This window comes from Cuculus canorus, chromosome 1 (genome assembly GCF_017976375.1).
Source record: "Cuculus canorus isolate bCucCan1 chromosome 1, bCucCan1.pri, whole genome shotgun sequence".
Taxonomy (NCBI): domain Eukaryota; kingdom Metazoa; phylum Chordata; class Aves; order Cuculiformes; family Cuculidae; genus Cuculus; species Cuculus canorus.
The window spans coordinates 175,269,648-175,288,686 of record NC_071401.1 but is presented as its reverse complement, the minus strand read 5'-3'; the positions used below and the strand labels follow the sequence as shown (position 1 = coordinate 175,288,686).

The 19,039-nt window shown below is 36.3% G+C and overlaps 1 protein-coding gene across 1 annotated transcript; it reads right to left on the bottom strand.

Moving 5' to 3' along the window:
* Window positions 1–755: 755 nt before the first annotated feature.
* On the bottom strand, window positions 756–18,978 carry RPAP3 (RNA polymerase II associated protein 3). The gene is made up of 17 exons (XM_009567813.2): window positions 18,825–18,978; window positions 16,129–16,287; window positions 15,393–15,533; window positions 14,831–14,953; window positions 13,559–13,686; window positions 12,882–13,003; window positions 12,441–12,511; window positions 11,396–11,527; window positions 9,937–10,064; window positions 8,193–8,314; window positions 7,709–7,779; window positions 7,449–7,565; window positions 5,902–6,113; window positions 4,382–4,577; window positions 3,645–3,742; window positions 2,578–2,678; window positions 756–1,477 (listed from the first exon to the last, which is right to left on the bottom strand). The coding sequence occupies exons 2-17, from the start codon at window positions 16,279–16,281 to the stop codon at window positions 1,383–1,385; spliced, it is 2,010 nt and encodes a 669-aa protein (XP_009566108.2). The 5' UTR covers window positions 16,282–16,287; window positions 18,825–18,978; the 3' UTR covers window positions 756–1,382.
* Window positions 18,979–19,039: the final 61 nt, after the last annotated feature.

Below are 19,039 nucleotides of genomic sequence, written 5' to 3'. Positions count from 1 at the left end.
GGTAAACTGCAAACTGCCTTCTATAAAAGCCCTCCCATTTCCCCAGTAACACTGGCTATTCTAGTGCTCAGTTCCAGGGCTAATTGAAAGCTACATTACGGATCCCGTGTTCCATTCATGTCAGTTGCTCCCCAGCCCAAAGATGTAGCTCAGTTATTTTTTATTTTTTTCAACCCAGATTTTATCTGAACTGAGACATTACATAGCTGCAAATGATTTAAAATTACTTTTCTAATACTGACTGCGTAAGAAGGTAACATTCATACCTTTTCCTACTAACCCATCTGGGAAGTCTGAAGTCTTTTTGAATGGTAGAGCACAATTACTAAAACAAAAACATTAATATCAAAAAGCTTCTGTGGTCAGATCAGTAAAGTACAAGGGCTGATGAAAGCAAACTGACATATTAGTATCAGCAGGACGAAAGACAGAGTAGTCAAGCCTAGAGACATATGCAAATTTTTAGACACCACTATTTAGATACTACAGTTATACATCTTACAACACACTTCACAAGTGCTGTTATTTCCTTCTTCTGCTCATGTGAACACTAATAGCAGTTGAATATTTTTCTTATCTCATTTAAGAATTTCAGGCAATTTTATGCCTTTGTCTTCTTCATACTGGAAAGGTATTCCACTTTCTTTTCTGAGGTTTAAGAGCTTTACCTGGTTAGGAACAATGGAGTCAAAACATGTATTTCATGAGATTATTTTAAAATTATTCTCAAAAAATGACAAAAAAGTGTTTTTCCTATATTTTTCGTTTAATACCTTCTATTCTACAATTACAGTTGAGGCTTACAAAAATACCTTAGCTGTCAATGCTAAAACTCAGCTTTTGGGTAAACTCAAGAAAAAGAATTCTGGAATTTTTTGGCCATCATACTTCAGGTTCTTTTTGTAGATTACATGTTCTGATGTGGCGTATCCTTAGAGAACAGTGATTTAGGCACCTCAATTAAAAAAAAAACCTTAAAAATTTAGTTTCTTCAATTCAACATTGTTTATTTTCTAAAAAAAAACAAACATGCACATTTATAATATACAACATTTGAATTTTACCAAAGACGTCTATAAATATTTATTTTTTAAAAAGATCTCTATCTACAGTCCCAATCCTGAATGCAAATCTGCCAAATTGTTCTTTGAAGCAAACAGATTTCACTGAAGATAATGTTGATCATGTTTCAGGTGCTAGAAAGCAAATGTACCTGCAGAACTAGATAATTATCTATTCAGGCACTTGCTATTTGGCTAAACCAAGTTTTAAGAGTTTCATTATTTATACAAAAGCAACAAAATTGCAGTTTTTATAGGCTTCTTCAGCTGATTTTCACGTAAGAGAAGTGCAGAAACAGAAACTGGTATGCAGGTAATTTCTCACTGAGATAAAATGCCATATTTCTTCTCCAGTTCCTTAACGGAAGTATCTTTCAATCCCATCTGGTTCACATGATTGAACAATACCTGTGTAACTGTAAAAAAAAAAATCCCAACATAAAATATTTCAGCTATTGACACTATTAAGGTACAACTTATTAAAATTTAATTTAAAGTAATTAATCTCCTCAGTGAGAGTAAGACTTGGATTATATAGATTAATATAATTTTTTAGTATAAAAAAATACGAGAGTATAAAAAAGCAGCAGCAAAAGGAAGCTCTCCCTTTGTTTTGATGCCCGTGAGCTGCTTAACGACATTTCCTTAAACAGGTATATAATCCTGACAACAGCTTTTATTTTGTTTACTATCTTGGCACTCTGCCATTAAATGCAAAAGAGAAGTTATTGCCAGATGGCAGATAAACCTTATATGAGGTTAAATGCACGAAGGCAATTCATAGGTGGAATTTACTTGCACTCCACTAAGTCAAACAAGCAATTTTATTTCAAGGAGACGCACATGTCAAAATTCTGAAAGTATAATGCTTATTAATGAAACTCAGCTGTACACAGTAAATTTGACACTTGGTCTCAAAGAAATGTTTTGCTTCTAACTATCTCACTGTTACACAATTTGCCCAGCGTGCCGAATGTTTGAGACTTTTATAAACCATGAACTCCAGCCTCTGCCAACTTGAACTACAAACTCATCTAAGTGATGCCTCAAGAACAGGAAAGACTAACAGGCTGAGCGCTTTAAAGACTTTTGTGTTCTCTTTGCCAACAATTAAGTCAGGAGTGCCAAGAAATGGTTGTAAATCGTGGAAAATGTGTAATTTGGATACCTGGCACAGATAAGACTTCATACAAATTCATAAATTTATAACAGTATCAGCTACAAAATGAGATCCTAGTAACGCTTACTTTATCAGACTAAAATGCAGTGCTATTACTGATAAAAACAAAAGGAAATAGCAGTAGTTTTCAAGTTTTAACCACTAATAAGGAATCAAAATACTAAGAAAAATTACGTAATATTCATACTAATTTCTAAAACAACCAAGAAGCTAGACAGCTAACCTTAACTGATTATTACATGGAATAAAGATGAACAGAACTAAATTTTATGTATTTCTTTCTAGAACCTATAGTATCACAAACAAAGTTTAAAAAGACGTTACTGAATTACTTACTTTTTTTCTCTAAGCCCGACATAAACATTACTGCCATATCAAATCTTTTCAATTCAGATAGCTTCTGGAGGATTTCAAGGATGAGCGACGGCTCCTCTTTCCTGAAGAAGATTATTAGAAATATAAAAATAACTACTGTTGATTAGAAAGATTAAGTAGCTGCAAGCAGTAAAGACTTCAAGAAAAAGAAATTAAGGGACCAATGGAATTCCCTTCTCTCTCTTCTATTGCCTTTCTCATCTTTCCTGTTCATTCTTCCAAACAGGAAACAAAAAGTTAACACCCAGAAATCTTTGTGCAAGCATCCTCCCGATACAGAACAAGAGTGCAGAAATGTTACCTAGACTGATGCAAACTGACTGCTGTTCATGTACAGAATAGCTATTATATGATTTTATGCTTACACCTCGACACAGCTTCATCATTTTTATAATGGGGGGAAGCAGCACCTGTGGTCATAGGAAGCCCAGCAAAAAGCACATTACAGTTGCCATCATTTTCATCCATGCAGAAAATCTGACATTCCTCTTATCAACAGTAAACAGGCACTGTCTTTTGTTAGAAATATTAACAACAAATAGTAATTTTCTTTCATAAATTGTCCTGACTACCGTAAAATGCCAGCAGGTAATTAAAAACAAAAATGCATCACAATAAGCACTGCACAAAAATGAATTCCCCTGTATTTCTCAGCTTTAGATAGTTAACATAGAAAACAAACAACATGCAATTATATGTAATTATATGTAATAACAGAATATACAAAGTAATATAAACAAAAATTATTTCATACAAACTAATAAAATTTAGTTTCCAATGCTGTTTAGCAGAACTGAATTCAGCAACTTACAGTAAAGGCTATTTATTTCTTTACCTCTTTTCTATCTAATTTTTCAAGACATGTTTAATTTCTTAAAAAGGAATAACTGAATCATACCAATTATTGCATCACACTTGTGTAATGCTGTGCACTGGAAATAATTTTGTAATCCCAAGGGCGGGAGAAAAAAGAAGGAAAACCTAGAACTGCAATAAGCAATGTAAAACAAAGGAGGAGTTACACTTACTCAATGTAGAAGTCATGTAGAATTTTCAGTATTTGGTTAAACAAATCTGGATCTAAGGATTTCTGGAACAGCTTTGGATAAAGCGAAGGCTCTATTTGCTTTGGAAAAAAATAAAAACTCATTTTTAGGCAAAAAAAATACAGTTCAGTCATGAGAATTAGATATGAGTTTTTAGGAGGTCTTGGACAATGCTGAAGTGCATAAAACAAAAAAAAAATAAACCAAATCACTTGCACTATTTGACATCGAACATTAAGTCTGGGGTTTTTGTTTGGTTTTACGTGGTGATGATTGTTAGCTTTTTTTAAAGATTTCTAAGCAATTTTTTTTCAAAATATAAATACGCAGACATACACATTAAGTAGACTGACGTGTTTCGAGCATTTCCTCAGTTTAAAGAGATAAGAATGTTACTATGTCTAATTACCCTAAAAACGATCATTTGAAAAAGTAGAATTTAACATGGTTAGTAAGGCATTAAAGTGTTTCCAGAGCCAGGGCCTGTGCTTGAAGAAGAGAGATTATGCCCAAATCGCACTCAAAGTGAGCTAAGTGAAAAGTCAGGCACAAGAGAGGAAATACTGAAATGTGGATCTAACTAGTTAGTATTATGTGAAGGCAATTAAAGAAAAGGACTATTGTTAAACATAGCCACCCCTTCCACCTACTTCTGTGCTGTTTACTCAACGTCAGTTGAAGAAACTACAAGCACTTACAATCCATACTACGTTTCATACCTTCAGGTACAAGTACATATTTTCTGGGCAGTCTTTAAACTTCCTGAAGTCAGACTCAAGCTGGAAAGAATTTGCAGGAACCGGGGGTACTGGAGTTGCAGACTGAAATGACCTTTTGGTTTCTTTTTCTCTCTGTTGGTTCACAGGTAAGGATGGATGCAACACTGATGAAGTTCCTTTCATGCTATCAGAAAGCCTGCAGAGAGATTTTGAGAAAAACAATCAAGAAAATATTTAGGAAAATCCTACATTGAGAGATAACTATGTTTTAATTCCTTAAAAATCTAAAATACTAACAAAGTTTTTAAAAATAACGTACTTTTGTTCAAGCAGGTATCTAGAAAGCCTCCCCTTCAAATTATGGAAGCTTTATACTTGATTCACCTTTTCTAATTAAAAAAAAAACTTTACAGATATATTCAACCTATTTCTGCAAACAGCTGCAGAGCTACAGAAGCATATTTTCCACAATTTCACAACGCAAAACAATAGCCATGTCAAATGAACAAACTGTTTTCAACACTGATTAGAGTGAAGCTATTTTTTGTCCTATAATTTGTCAGTTAAGTCCATTTATGTTTCAGAACTTATAAAATGACTAAGAAATACACTTTTTTCTTCAGCACTTCACAGTAAATCCATCTGACTGAGCTGGAAAAGATGAGTGCAGGACAGTGTTTCTCAGAAATTCTTCAACCATAACTCTACAAAAAGCATTTACTATTAACACAATGAGATGATGCTGACACATACACAGAGCTTTCCCAAGCAGAAAACAAGTAGGGTTGTAACACTTAGCCGGGATAAAAATTAGGATAGTGGCTTTTGTACTTCAGATTAGTTTCAGCCAGCCAGATTTGCACTCACCTAGCTAATATAGTGCAACTTGGGAACTTTAAGCAAAACAGAGTTACTGGTTGCCTGCTCTCATCTGCTCCTTTTCGCACACAACTGGTATGCAAAGAATGTTTGAACTCTGCTCATAATCTATTCTAAAACATGACAAATAAAAATCACAGATGGGAAAAATGAAGTGCACCAGGAAGAGAGTATAGCATACAAGAAAATACTATTAATTCCTTTATATTGGAAACGTAAGAATAAGACTAGTTTTCCATCTGAAACTAAACAGATCATACTTGTCTCAGCCACAACATGATGAAAGAGACAGATGTGCAAGAACTGCAGTTTCTTTCAACATTTTCTTTTTAATTATAATTCTAGAGAATATCATAGAATAGTTTGGGTTGGAAGGGACCTTTAAACGGTCATCTAGTCCAATCCCCCTGCAATAAGCAGGGACATCTTCCACTAGATGCAATTGCTCAAAGCCCTGTCTAACTTGAACTTAAACGCTTCCAGGGATGAGGCAGCTACCACCAAAAACTTTCTTCCTTATGCGTAGCCTAACTCTACTCTCTTTTAGTTTAAGATACCTTATGACACAGAAATCTGAAAATCAAGATTACATTTCAACTACATTTACATTTTAAAAAGAAGATCATAATTTTTACACTTACTGTACTGGTAATGTATCACTGATTTCTTCTATCTTCAAGTGCTTTGCTTTTGGAATATCCATTGTAGCCAACTGATCATCCAGACCTAGATTCTCTGTTGTTTCAACCCTGGTTGAAATCGTCCAGTTATTGACTAAAGAAGTAGTGCTGGGCATATCACTATTTGGTGTGTCATCATCAATTTCTTCAATGGGTATTCTTTGCAAAGGCTTCTGAACAGAACACATAGCTCATGTCATGTGTGTAGCCTCAACATCAGTGTATATACAGGCCCCAGATAAACATGCTTTCAATAAAGAAATACCAAAAACAAGGAAACATCATCATAGTCTACAGGAAGCCTCATACGATCATTCTCTGGCCTTACCCTCATAAACCAGCATATCCCTACTCTAGAAGATCTCAGAATCTGCATTCTGTTTTGCCAGTAATTTAAAAATATATATATATATGGTTTTTTCCTCCCCCTGCTAAGGCTCAATAGACAAAGACTGACGTATATTTTGACCCATGGATCTAGTCACGTTTTGTAATTCCGCTAAACAAGTTAGCTATCCAAGAAGATAGGCCTTGACCCTCAAAACTGAGATTATAAATACTGGTAACTTAGCTCGGCTTGCTGACCAAGTTACAAACATCATAAAGTAACAGAATAGCAAGGAAAACACAATCAGTCTAGTATCTCCACTTAATTTAGCAGCCAAACTGAAAACTGAATTTCCTATAAAGTACTCAATTTCCTATTTTCTACTAAAACTATTAATCTCAGTTATATATTTGAGGTAAACAAACATTTAAAAATCATCAAGAGCAGAACACTACAGTACTCCATATGAAGCGTGAGCACACTTTGTATTTGCACAACTCACTGCTAACACACAAAGAAAGCAGATACTACTTTCTGCATTATCATATTTTGCCATACGTAACTCATTAATCTGACTACAACCACCTACAGTTCATTGCCAAAAACTATGGCTATACCAATACTCAGCTCTTCAACATTCTATGTAGATAAAAATGCAAGCTCAAGACTCTTGCTGTAGCTCTAGATGACAGCAACATATGACACGGGAAGGCAACATGTCTTGTTACCACTACAGCTGCTACAGAACCCGTAAACAGCAGATCAAAAGAAGGGAAGTTCACCCAGAGCTTTGCCAAGTCTGCAATCGAACAGGGAAACTCAACTGCCTCCTCTTTACTCTCAACTGCAGTGTTTCCTACGGACCCAGGAGAGGGCTGTGGGGTTGCCTCCCCATTTAATATTATTATTACTCTATACACACATACACCACGTTCCCCACATGTGGTACTGTAGGCTGAATGCTTGCACCATGATTGCTGTTACACAAACATGGAAATGCCGAAGTTAGGTTCTTGAAAAATATCAAAGGGGTTAAATCTGTAAAAACTGAGCTTTTCACAGGCAAGATCATTCTATCAGGAGTTAATCTACACAAGTAAGCAAGAAGTGGATTTTAACTTTAAGATCTAGTTTCCCCATCGTTATTTAAAGCAATTTACAAAAAAACCCCAAAACTTACTGTTGATTTCAGATGTAATGGATTATCAATCACTTTCACTATATTTTTTATTTCCCATTCTTTTATCAATACTGTAGGATATTCTTGATGAGTCTCCTGCTCCTTCTCAGCTAATTCCTGAAAAGGAATGACAAGTTATCCAAAGGATCAAGTTTGAGGAATAATTTAAGATATTTTTGTTAAAAAGTACATAGTAGAGAATGAAAACATTCTATCACTATAGGCTTACCAGAAAAAAAAAATATCACAAGTATACATACCTTCTTTATTTTAGTGAGTTCATTTATTGCTTGTTTATTTCCAGGTTCCAACTTCAGAACAGCTTCAAAATCTGAGTTAAAAACAACATAGGAAAACTGTAGACATTTCAAGTTACAAAGTACCCCTGGCTAATTTTTAAACCTTCTGTTTTCCTTTCAGAGCTCTATATTAAAGGCAGGCAAGTCATCCTAATGCTTATGTCAAGACCCAGTTTTAAATACATTTTGCAAACTATTTCTTACTATTTACTATAAGTAACAGCTGTCATTTCAAACAATACTGTCTTCCAATTATGTTGGTACCAACACAAAAGGTTTTATACATATTCAATGAAACAACAAAACTCCACCTTTCTTAACTTTTGCACCAATAACCTCAATTAGTCAGCAATGGATTGAACTGCTATTGTAAGATAAAAAAATACCAGGATGTCTTCATACTCATCTCCTACCTATGACAACTTAGGCTGATTCGAAGTCATACCTTGAACAGCTTCTTTTAACTTTCCAAGAGCAACTCTGGCAGCTCCTCTTCTGGCAAAGGCTTTAGAATAGGAGGCATCCAAGAGCAGAGCTTGTGTGCAGTCATCTTCTGCCTCTTCATATCTCAGCAAAAGATTAGTACAAAATTAATAATCAGTTTCAAAAGAAGCAATTGCAACTGAAAACACAGAGCTACCCAAAACAATTAAAATATGACCACAGATATTAATTACCTATATACATATAAAAGCAGTCCATTGAACTAAAACTTAAAATAGAAGTAAATGTATAAAATATGATTTCTCAGCACCTTGAAACTTCAGCCAAATCTTTTGTTATTTCATGACACACTGCTGACTTATCAGAGAAATTCACTACTGCAAAAATAAGCGTGTAAAGCCTGTCAGACTGGAGTCCACTTTAAACACTAAATCGCCTTGAAATCCAAGTCAGCATCATAGCTTTGTACTTCTGAAAACCAGAAATACCATCACAAAAAAACCAACCAAACATGGAAAGCGAGTATAAACAAGAATAAATCTCTCTGCATCTGAATTTCTGTGACTTGTCCTTAACTATTTCAGAATAAGAAGTCAATATACGCTTGCCTTAAAGTAACTTGCATCAGACCAAAGTTTCCTTACGCCAGTTATACTAAATCATGACTCCACTACATGCATTTTGAAGTTCATCTTCTCGTTAAATCTATCATTAAATTTATGGAAACAGTGGGTTTTTTTAAGTTCTTAATAGTTCTAGACGTTTATAAGAATAACAATGAGCTTCTGCTGCATTTTATGCTTGGGCCCTCTTTGTAATGTAAAGACCCATGATACATTGATTTATCATACAGAAACGATTTTCTTGCTTGGTCATTCAATTAGAGTATCACTCCCTCCGACCCTCTGAGAACATTATCATGTCCTTTATGGCTTCAGTACTAAATTAAAAAATGCTGTGTCAGAAATACCACCTGTGCAAACTATTTTACAACCTCATAATCTGAGATCAATATATTGTTTCTACAGAAACCCAGCCACATCACGTCAGAAACATATGACCAACATAATGCTCGGCTCTCTGCTTCTTATGCTACCGGTTTGAAAGGTTTAAGACTACCATCCCATCAGGGAGGAAAAAGGCATTTGGATTATGCATTTGGAACTTCTCTCACTTGCTAAAAAGCATGCATTTCCTACTGTTACTGGATTATTTTAATATAGCTTCATTCAAAATAAACAAACTACATAAACATGTCTCCATTAATGAAATTACAGAAAAATATTTTAAAATTATGATTTCCAGAAAAAGCTCCTACCCATTCCCTTTGAACTCGGGAGTTATAGTCCACTTCTTTTTACAGTGCACCATTTAGTAACTGACTTTGTTTTACAGTCAAAAAGGAAGGAAAAGGACAATGGTTTTGGCAGGTCCTTTCAGAAAGGGGAATATCTAGAATTTTACACACATAAAAGAATGAAGAACTCAAACTTTACAAAGTGTAATTTCATAATGATCTTATTTTGTTCTCTCACTACTTCTTTCCTATGAACTGCGTTGTAAGATCACACATATTGAGCTGTTTTCTCTTTGTTAATGTTCTCAATATAATTTATTCTATACAGAATTCTAGGAGGAATTAGAAGTGACAGTAACTGAAGGTGAAGCAGTGACAGTAACTGAGCATGAGTGAAAAATCTACCAGATCATGAAAGAAACAGTACAGCATGTGAAATTCTACTTACTTTTCAATCTTTAGATAGGCCATGGCTCTATTAGCTGGCAAAAGTGCATTGGTGCCATCTGCTGCTATACCACGGGTATAGCATTCTATTGCAGCCTCATACTTTCCTTCTTTGAAATAACCGTTACCCTACAATATTTAGGTTAGAAAAAAAACAGTGTTGAGAAAGGTCAAATGCATTAAGTTTTTCTTATTATTTTTAGTAGACAGGGTCACAATATCAAGAAAATGGATCATGACGAACACTCACATCAGGGCAGACATTTGTGGCATATTTCATCATATCTAAGCTTGGGGGCTGACCACAAAAAATACCTTAATTTTTTTCCACTACTTCAAGGATAAAAAAAAAAAAGTTCCTACATGCATAGTTTCAGTGCAGACTTTTAAGTCTATAACACATGATTCTATTTTACTCTTGATGTGCTGGATAAACCACCTTGTACCTCCTGAATTTAAACATAAGCTGAACCTACAATTCCCCCTTTCAAGATGACTTTCTGTGATGCACAAATCTTTCTTTATCCTGATACACTCGTGAAACTTGTCTTCAAATATCGGGCCTAAATGCTGCTGTTATTTTCCAATTAATGCTCCATAAAATGAATTACATTTTTTGTTTGTTCCCAAGAAATTAAAATTTGCTTCTTAGTACTAATATGAAGTGAAAGTCACAGCTCAGACTTGACAGGGTCCATGTTGCCAGGAACAGGCCCACAGCGAGTTAACTCTGCTACCAATAAAGTACTGCACCAGAACAAAATGTCTTTTCCGTGTTCTGTTCAATCTTTTGTTCCTTTTACCTATTTAATGTATGCTTTCATTCTTTTCCTACTAATTACCTTTTACAATCGATATAGGAAACTGGAACATTGATAAAAAGCCAGAAGTTAAATAGCTTCAGAACAGAAAGAAAATTATGTTTTAGCTGACAATGTTATTACTTAATTGCAGAAATGGGGAGAACTCAATAACCCAACTGTGAGTCAAGACCATGTATCCAGAAATACATTATTGTCATTGTTGCCTGCACTCTCTGAATTCCTTTTTGTAAATACTTTTCACCACGTAATCAGAGGTTTGGAAACAGAAGAAACAGACCACAATTCTACTTGGACAAACAGGGGTCAAGATGCATATAATACTGGAGAAATGGGATTTCTCTGACATATAGTTAGAGCTTTACTTATCTTGCCAGGTATTTGAAAGTTATCACATACAATGTGGGTTGTAAAAGCTATCTTGAATAATCACTTCTCCAGAAGAGTCCAAATTGAACTCCCTGTCCCCTCCCCTCCATATAGAGCCCAAAATGGGAAAGAATTAAGGTTATTTCAAGGACGTTGTATTTATGAAGTTCAAGACAGTACTGAGTTGAACTTACACATTTGCACAACTAATAACAAAACAGAACATTGCTTTGCTAGTTCTCTCCTGTTCCACCACAATTTGTGACTTACCAGATCTTTTTCTATAATAGCCTTCTGCTTGAGCTGTTGGTCTTCAATGCACTTCTTCTCTTTGTCTGTTAGTTCTGGTCTGCCTGCAACTTCAAATTCCTTCTGTTCTGAACTTTCTTTTGATGACAAAGCCTACAAAGATGTTATCTTTTTCCTTAGTAAGTATTTCTCCAACTTAGACATTTTCATAATATAAATGATAAATTCTAAACTTTTAAGATGCAAAAATCTGCCAAGCATTTTAACAGACGTGCTCGTGCTGTAAATTGAATGCAAATTGAGAGGATCATTCTAAACTCTTCTTGAAAATTTATTTTTATGAGGGACTGTAAGTCAGAATATTAAGTAGTAAATAAAACATATGTAATTGCTGAAGCACAATGTAAAACGACCCATGGAACCTGTGTATACATACACCAATTCACAAATAATTTCTTTCTTCCATTACTGAAGACTTTGAGATTTCATTCTGAGAATAAATTTTTCAAGCACTTTCAAAACTACAGTTGAAAAGGTATAAGCAAATCCATGCAGTAGTGATAGTTGAAAGGGATCACGAAAGTCATGAAAGGGATCAGACTGGCAGTAGAGTATTATGTTCTGCTAGGCTTAAACATGCTTTCTGGCTTGGTAGACCACAGCAATCAGTGGGACCACAAGCAGGTGAGCAGTTCAGCTTTACAGTCAAGAACACAGAGGTTTCTTTCATATGAAGTGCTACCTTACACCATAACACTAAGAATGACTGAAAAAAAAAAATTAACACTGGAGGTAGAAAAAACATCTGAGGTAAAGACTTGAAAAAACCCACAGATGTTGGTGCACACATCCAGTTTTAGTCTTCCAATCCACTATTACACTGCTGTTTGCACGCATGCTGGTTAAGCCAGAAGAAACTCTATTACAGATTTGACCTCAGCAAACTTCAAATGTCAGAAAAAGCAAAAGATATTTTGTTTAATTCAGTTCTCATTATAAATAAGTTAATACAGATACAAACTGAGCAGGGTGCATTAATTTTATTAGGGCCTATTCATCTTATTACCTGATTAATTTTCTTCAGTTCATTTTTTGCTTCAAAGTTGTTTGCATCCAGCTCCAAAACTTTTTCATAATCTATAAGAAGACCAGAAAACAATGTTTCAGCTAAATACTGCAGGCTAGTTAATCAGAATACAAAATAAGGGCATTCTTTTGAAATAACACTTTTTTGTAGTTACCTAAAAAGCCTGAGATATTACAAAGAACACATCATTCTAAGACAGTTAAAGCTGAATTATTCTAGAACTACTAATATCTACAGTAATCGTTAGGCTTGCTGCTAGAATTTTACCTTGCCAGAAGAATTTGCAATATGGTATTTAATTTCTTTGTTTACAGGAAAATCAAATTTCTACATCAAATAAGCAAATCACACAAGCTTTAATCAAGCAGATAGATCAACAATCTGTACCTAATTTAAGGAAAGAATTTTAAAAAACCTCACCTTCTTTAGCACCCTGAAGATTTTTCAAAGCAAAGCGAGCAGCTCCTCTTCTGGAATAAGCCTTTGTGTAATTTTTATCTAAAGCAAGTGCTAAATTGCAGTCAGATTCTGCAACAGAAAATCTATCAGAAATATGAACAAGTTAGTTTGGTCACATCTAGGTAACAAAACCCATAACTTCCGCAAGTTAGCTTACTTCGAAGATTTATGCTTCAGAAGCAACACATAACAAGTATTTAAACATTTCTCAACTCAGAACACATTAAAACAAGAAAGGAAAACAGAGGTCAACAATCTCTACTGCAACAGAAAGAATAATCAACTCTACTGTACCCTTTCTTTCCTCAAAACAAAGCCTTAGAAATAGAGCTCACAGAATCTGAAAAGCAAATTAGATAGTGAACCTTCTCTTTCTTTTGAGGTCTTACACTGTAACACAAGAGATGCTGAACTTCTCAGCGTGAGTGCAGAGAAAGAAGATCAGAGAGACTACCAGATACCCTATCCTGACAATTTCTATTTTACTTTGAAACTGCAAAGCAGCTTGCAACAGCAGTCTTACACAGACTGTAATACAGCATGATAAATAATATAATCAAAACTTAAAAGCAGACAAAAAATCTGAAGGTAGCATTTCAAAGAAGATAATATTAAGGATTTAACAATACAAGTCTTACTTTTTCATTCGATAAAAAGCTGATGCTCTGTTTGTTGGCAATACTGGATTGTATGGATCAGAATGCATTCCTCTAGTGTAGCATTTTATAGCTTCATCGAAATTCCCTTGTTTGAAGTAGTGATTACCCTGTGAATAGAAAAAAGTCTTATTTGCAAATTACTGTACATGACAAATTACTAACTTTTGGTGGAAAAAAATAATCTAAAGCTTGTATTTTAGAATGCTCAAACATTTTTGTTTAAAACCTCTCAAAGTAGTGCTTTATGGTGAAATATTTTTTTAACTAAAATATCCCATATTAAATATTTCTGATTTATATAATAAGCGGGTTTAATTACACGCTTTCAATATCTGTAGGTCATTTCCAGAAACCTACAGCAAGCACATACATGGCTGCTTAAAATTGCCACAGAGAATTACTGAAGTCTGAGTTTTTAATAACTAGATCTGGCATCTTTAATTTCCAAACTATATTCTCATTTGTCCTTGGCTGCTTCACTGCAACCAAGATGATACTGGCCAAAGACATTTCAGTTTCTCAGTACAGACTCCAGATAACACATCAGGAATTTCTACAGCAGCAGGGAAAGAAGGCAGATGTCACCCATGCAGACAACAACGACAGAAAAAAGAAAAACTAAGAAAGTCTACTGAAGAAAAGGATGGACTGACAGATAATGTTGGGTGATTGTAAACAAATATATTTCTCAAAACTACGGAAGCTGCTATACAACTTCGCCTATTTATCACATGTTGAAATGAAGCACGACATAGGTCTTGCCGTATTCTAATTGCAAAACAAGGTAAAGCTGAACTGGTACCAGCTTGCTATTAGCAAAGCAGGGAAGATATCAGTTCACCCATCATTCCCAGAGGCAGCGGCCTAGCAAAGGGATTAATCTTAAATTTTTAGAAGAATTAGTTGGGGTTATTCAGACATTGTGTTCCAGTAAATGCCAGTTTGATCCATATGGCAACTCTATACAGCAATCCAACTTCTCAAAGCAAAAAAAACATCAATACATTAATCATAAGAGGAGTACATTAAGTACAGTATGACAGCTTTGCTGCAAGCAGCGAAGAGGAGAACAGAAATGTGGTGAGAAGTGTGTATGTTGGAATAACGGGCAAGAAATCAGACATAAAAACTCCAAATAGGCACTTCTTCCACCAGAAGACTAGTTTCTGTGAACAATCTTTTAAAGGAAACTACAAATGCTCCTCTGTCCAAGTCCTACTTCGAAATAACAAACATTGGTAATGCTATAACCTTTTCCTTCTCTGCAAGAGCCTTTTCTGCATCAATACGAATTCCGTCTTCCTCAGAGTCTGATTCTGGAGATACAGAATCATGAGTACTATCCTCTTTGTCAAGTTCTTCAAGTATTTTATCCTGAAATCAGATAAAAATAAACTATTATCTTCATTACAATTTAACAACATGAAATAAATCAAGTAAGAATTTTAAAGAATATGTAGTGTGTTTTTAAAAACTTCTACTGCTTAAGTATTCTTTATTAAGGAATATTCCACACTTCAGAAGTGAGAGATCTACCCTCTAATACTGCCAGCTGTGTTTAGTCTTGTATTCTACTAGAATTATGACCTTTTAGTAGACCTATTGTTAAACCATTTTTTCACTCTGAAGTCAAATTCAATCCCCTGGAAGACAGCATAGCCAATAGAAAACTCAAATATTTCTCAACATTCCCAATTTTAAACAGATAACATTTCTAAGAGAAGGCTACTTTCTGTGTTCATACAAGGACTATATGAAAATCTTATTTAAGACAGAATCAAGACTAAGTTAACAAGCAAATATTCTGACTCACCACATCAAGTTTTCCCCATGCTTCATAATCGTAAGACTTGATCTTGTTCTTCTTGTTTTCCTCACTGGTTATCTTTGAAGGGACTTTACTTTTGCTTTTCTTCTTTTTCTTAAAAGCCTTGTTTCGAATTGGTGGCAAATTCTAAATTGAAACGAGTAATTTATTATAAAACAGACACGTGAAAGTCACTTGTATTAAAGAATCTATAATACCTATATCTAAATAGAGTACCTACCTACCGGCTGGTTTTATATTAGGAATCCAACCAGTAAGCTGTTCTCAGGAGCTCTACAAAACTAATATGGTCAGCAGGTATAAATCTTTCAATATATAAAATAGTGAATATTATATATATGATACAAAGTTAAGTTTTAGAAGACAACTTTCTGCAGAGTAACACTAAAGAATAACACCATTATATTAAAAGTGAGCAATAAATAAGAAATGCTGACACTACAGACATAAGTATTCTTCTAGATCTACCTGGAACTAATTAGAAACACACTGGCCCAATCACTTCCAAGAGCTACTGCCCCACAGCTCTGTTGGTGGACCAGTTTACAGAGGAACCTTTAGTATACTTCAGACGAGGAACAGTCAGCTGGGTTAGCTCATAACTTCTATTCAAAAAATTTAAATCAACAGACAATTTTCCTGAAGCAAAGAACAATTTTTACAAAAACTATCACATTATAAATAACTGAGTTACTACTGAAACTGGACTTGTCATTTTTACCTCTTCTGGGACACCACTCCGTTTCCTTAGTTCAGAATCCACTTCTTTAATATCTTTTTCCCAACTCTCCAATTCTCTCATAAAATCCTGCAGTTCTTCAGCATTTTGCTTCATTTGCAGCTGTAGTTCTAGTGATTTATTTGGTGCGCTCATTGTAATCTGCAGATTATGAGAAACTATGTTATTTAGATAAAACAAGGGATATCAGAACAAATAGTAAGTCATGCTTTCTAACTAAATGTAAGGTAAAGGGTCCAACAAGTCAATGAAAATCTTGACAGAGAAAACAAGATAATCTTAGTTTAAAGCAATTACTACTGTGAGTCTCAGATGACTGACTGAAGAAAAATTTAACCTGTTAACATTTAACTAAAAAAACCCAAATAAGATACACAGCCTGCCTTCTATCTTAATAGAAAAAAGATATCTGACAACCCAGACCCCAAAAGCATTTTCGTCTCCTGCGAGTAAGTACACTTAAATACACACATATTTTCAGCACAGGAATGAGTGAACACACGCAATGCGTTAGTATGAAGTCTAGGGAATTACAAGTCCAGAATATTCTTTGAAAGTTCTCTTTGTATATATGTAGCTCTCCAAGTCCCTAAAATACTGTTTTATAAATGTCAATATGTCAAAGTCTTCATAAATTTTGTTGTCTCAAAAGAAAGACGTTTTATTGTCACAGAAATTCTAAGTGACAAATAAAAAGTAACATTAAAAACATTCTTGGTAACAATTCAGAAAAAAAATCCATATTAGTACAGTTCATACCACAAAACAATGAAAGGATGAAGTACACATATTTTGAAAACAACCCTGATTAAATAATTGATGATGAACTAAATACAAACTCAGATAAAGAAAGCTATGGATGGTTGATAACTATAAACCCTTGACTGAAAGAGCCTCAGGATCGTTTAGATTCCTCACATAAGGACAAAAAAGCTATGTATAGAGGTAGTACACTTTTTTTAAGGGAGAAAAGGATTAGATTACTTATGTATTTAATTATTTTTAACATCTAGTAAGACAATAACTTAATAGAATAGAAACATAAAAATGTACGGGCAAGTGAAGCTAACAATTTCTACAACACAATATGCTGTCTATAATTACAAAGAAGAGTCTCCTAAAAGAGGGAAAAGTGATTACTAGTGAACTAATGGTACCAAAAGCAGAAATGCTTCTCCATCCTCAGGACTCAGCAGCTGTGTAGATGCCCGCTGCAGCAGTTGCTCTTCTCCCTAATTTATACATAGGTGGTAACACATCCTCCCTTGGCAATATATTTCTCCTAAAATCTTCTAAATATTTGGTTTATTTGAAACGAAGTGCAAAAAAAACTTTAGGTGAGACCAAAAATGCACATTTTTCATCCTATTTCCAATTTAGGTGCTTGTTATATTTTCTTTCACATACAACTATTGCCCCATACTGAACTGTCTCTGCAATATTCAGTGAGTTAATTCCACGCAGCCAGGGCACGGACACACCAAACACTACGCAGAGCTTAGTACACCCTGTGTACTAAGGCAATGGTAGCTATGGCAAGATGCTTCAAAAGATTACTCTCATTGACTAAAACAAACATTCTTATACATGTGAAAATCTAATATTAAATCTAGCTCCTTTTTTTCTGGCGTTCCAAACATTTTGCACAAGCGTGTAACATAAGCCTCCTCCTGTTACCTACCACCTGCTCACCCAGGCACTGTGAGGGTTCTTTGAAAAGCTCGACACGAGCTGGCAATGTGCACTTGCAGCCCAGAAGGCCAATCATGTCCTGTGCTGCACTAAGAAGTGTAGCCAGCAGGTCGAGGGAAGTCATTCTGCCCCTCTATTCTTCTCTTGGGAGACCCCATCTGGAGTACTGTGTCCATTTCTGGAATCCTCAACGTTAAGAAGGATATAGAACTGTTGGAACAGGTCTAGAGTAGGGCTACAAGGATGATCAGAGGGCTGGAGCACCTCTCATACGAGGACAGGCTGAGAGAGTTGGGGTTGTTCAGTCTGGAGAAAAGAGGGCTCCAAGGAGACCCTATAGCAAAATTCCAGTACCTGAAGCAGCTACAAGAAAACTGGGGAGAGACTGTTCACAACGGCTTGTAGTTATAGGACGAAGGGGAATGGGAGAACGGGGGAACTGGAAAGGGGCAGATCTGGACTACACATAAGGAAGAACTTCTTCACCATGAGAGTGGTGAGGCACTGGCACAGGTTGCCCAGGGAAGCTGTGGCTGCCCCATCCCCGAAGGTGTTCAAGGACAGGTTGGATGGGGCCCTGGGCACCCTCATCTAGTGGGAGGGGTCCCTGCCCATCACAGGGGAGCTGGAACTGGATGATTTAATGTCCCTTCCAACCCAAACTATTCGATGATTCTATGATTCCTTGGCAGCACAGCCCTTACACCCTCCAAGGCGGATTTATTCGAGCCTCCACGCTAGAGCCTTGCTCTGCTTCACCCAGAGCCGCCCCGTCCCCGCAGCTCTCAGGGGAGAGCGGCCGCAGGCCCCCTGCTGCGCCACCGCAGGCCCGGGCTCAGGCCGGAGAGGCCCCCGAGGCAAAACCAGCCCGGCGCGGTCCCTCCACCGCTGGCGCAGTTACAGACGAGGCCGCAGCTCTTTCGGGGTGGGCCGCCCTTCGCCTCGCCCCGCCGGACCCCGCTCATGGCGTCCCCCCGCGGCCTCACCTCCGCCGGGTCCTGCCTCCTTCTGCCGCCGCCAGACGGCCTCTCCGGGCAGCCGAGCCCCCTCGCACGGTGCAGCGCGGCTGGGACCCGGCTGATTCCCGCGCCACAGCGACCCTAAGACAGAGCAACCGGCCGGGGGAGACTGCGCATGCGCCGCCTGGCCACGCCCTTCTCGCTATCTGGTCACTCCCCTTCGCTCTGACTGGCCACGCCCC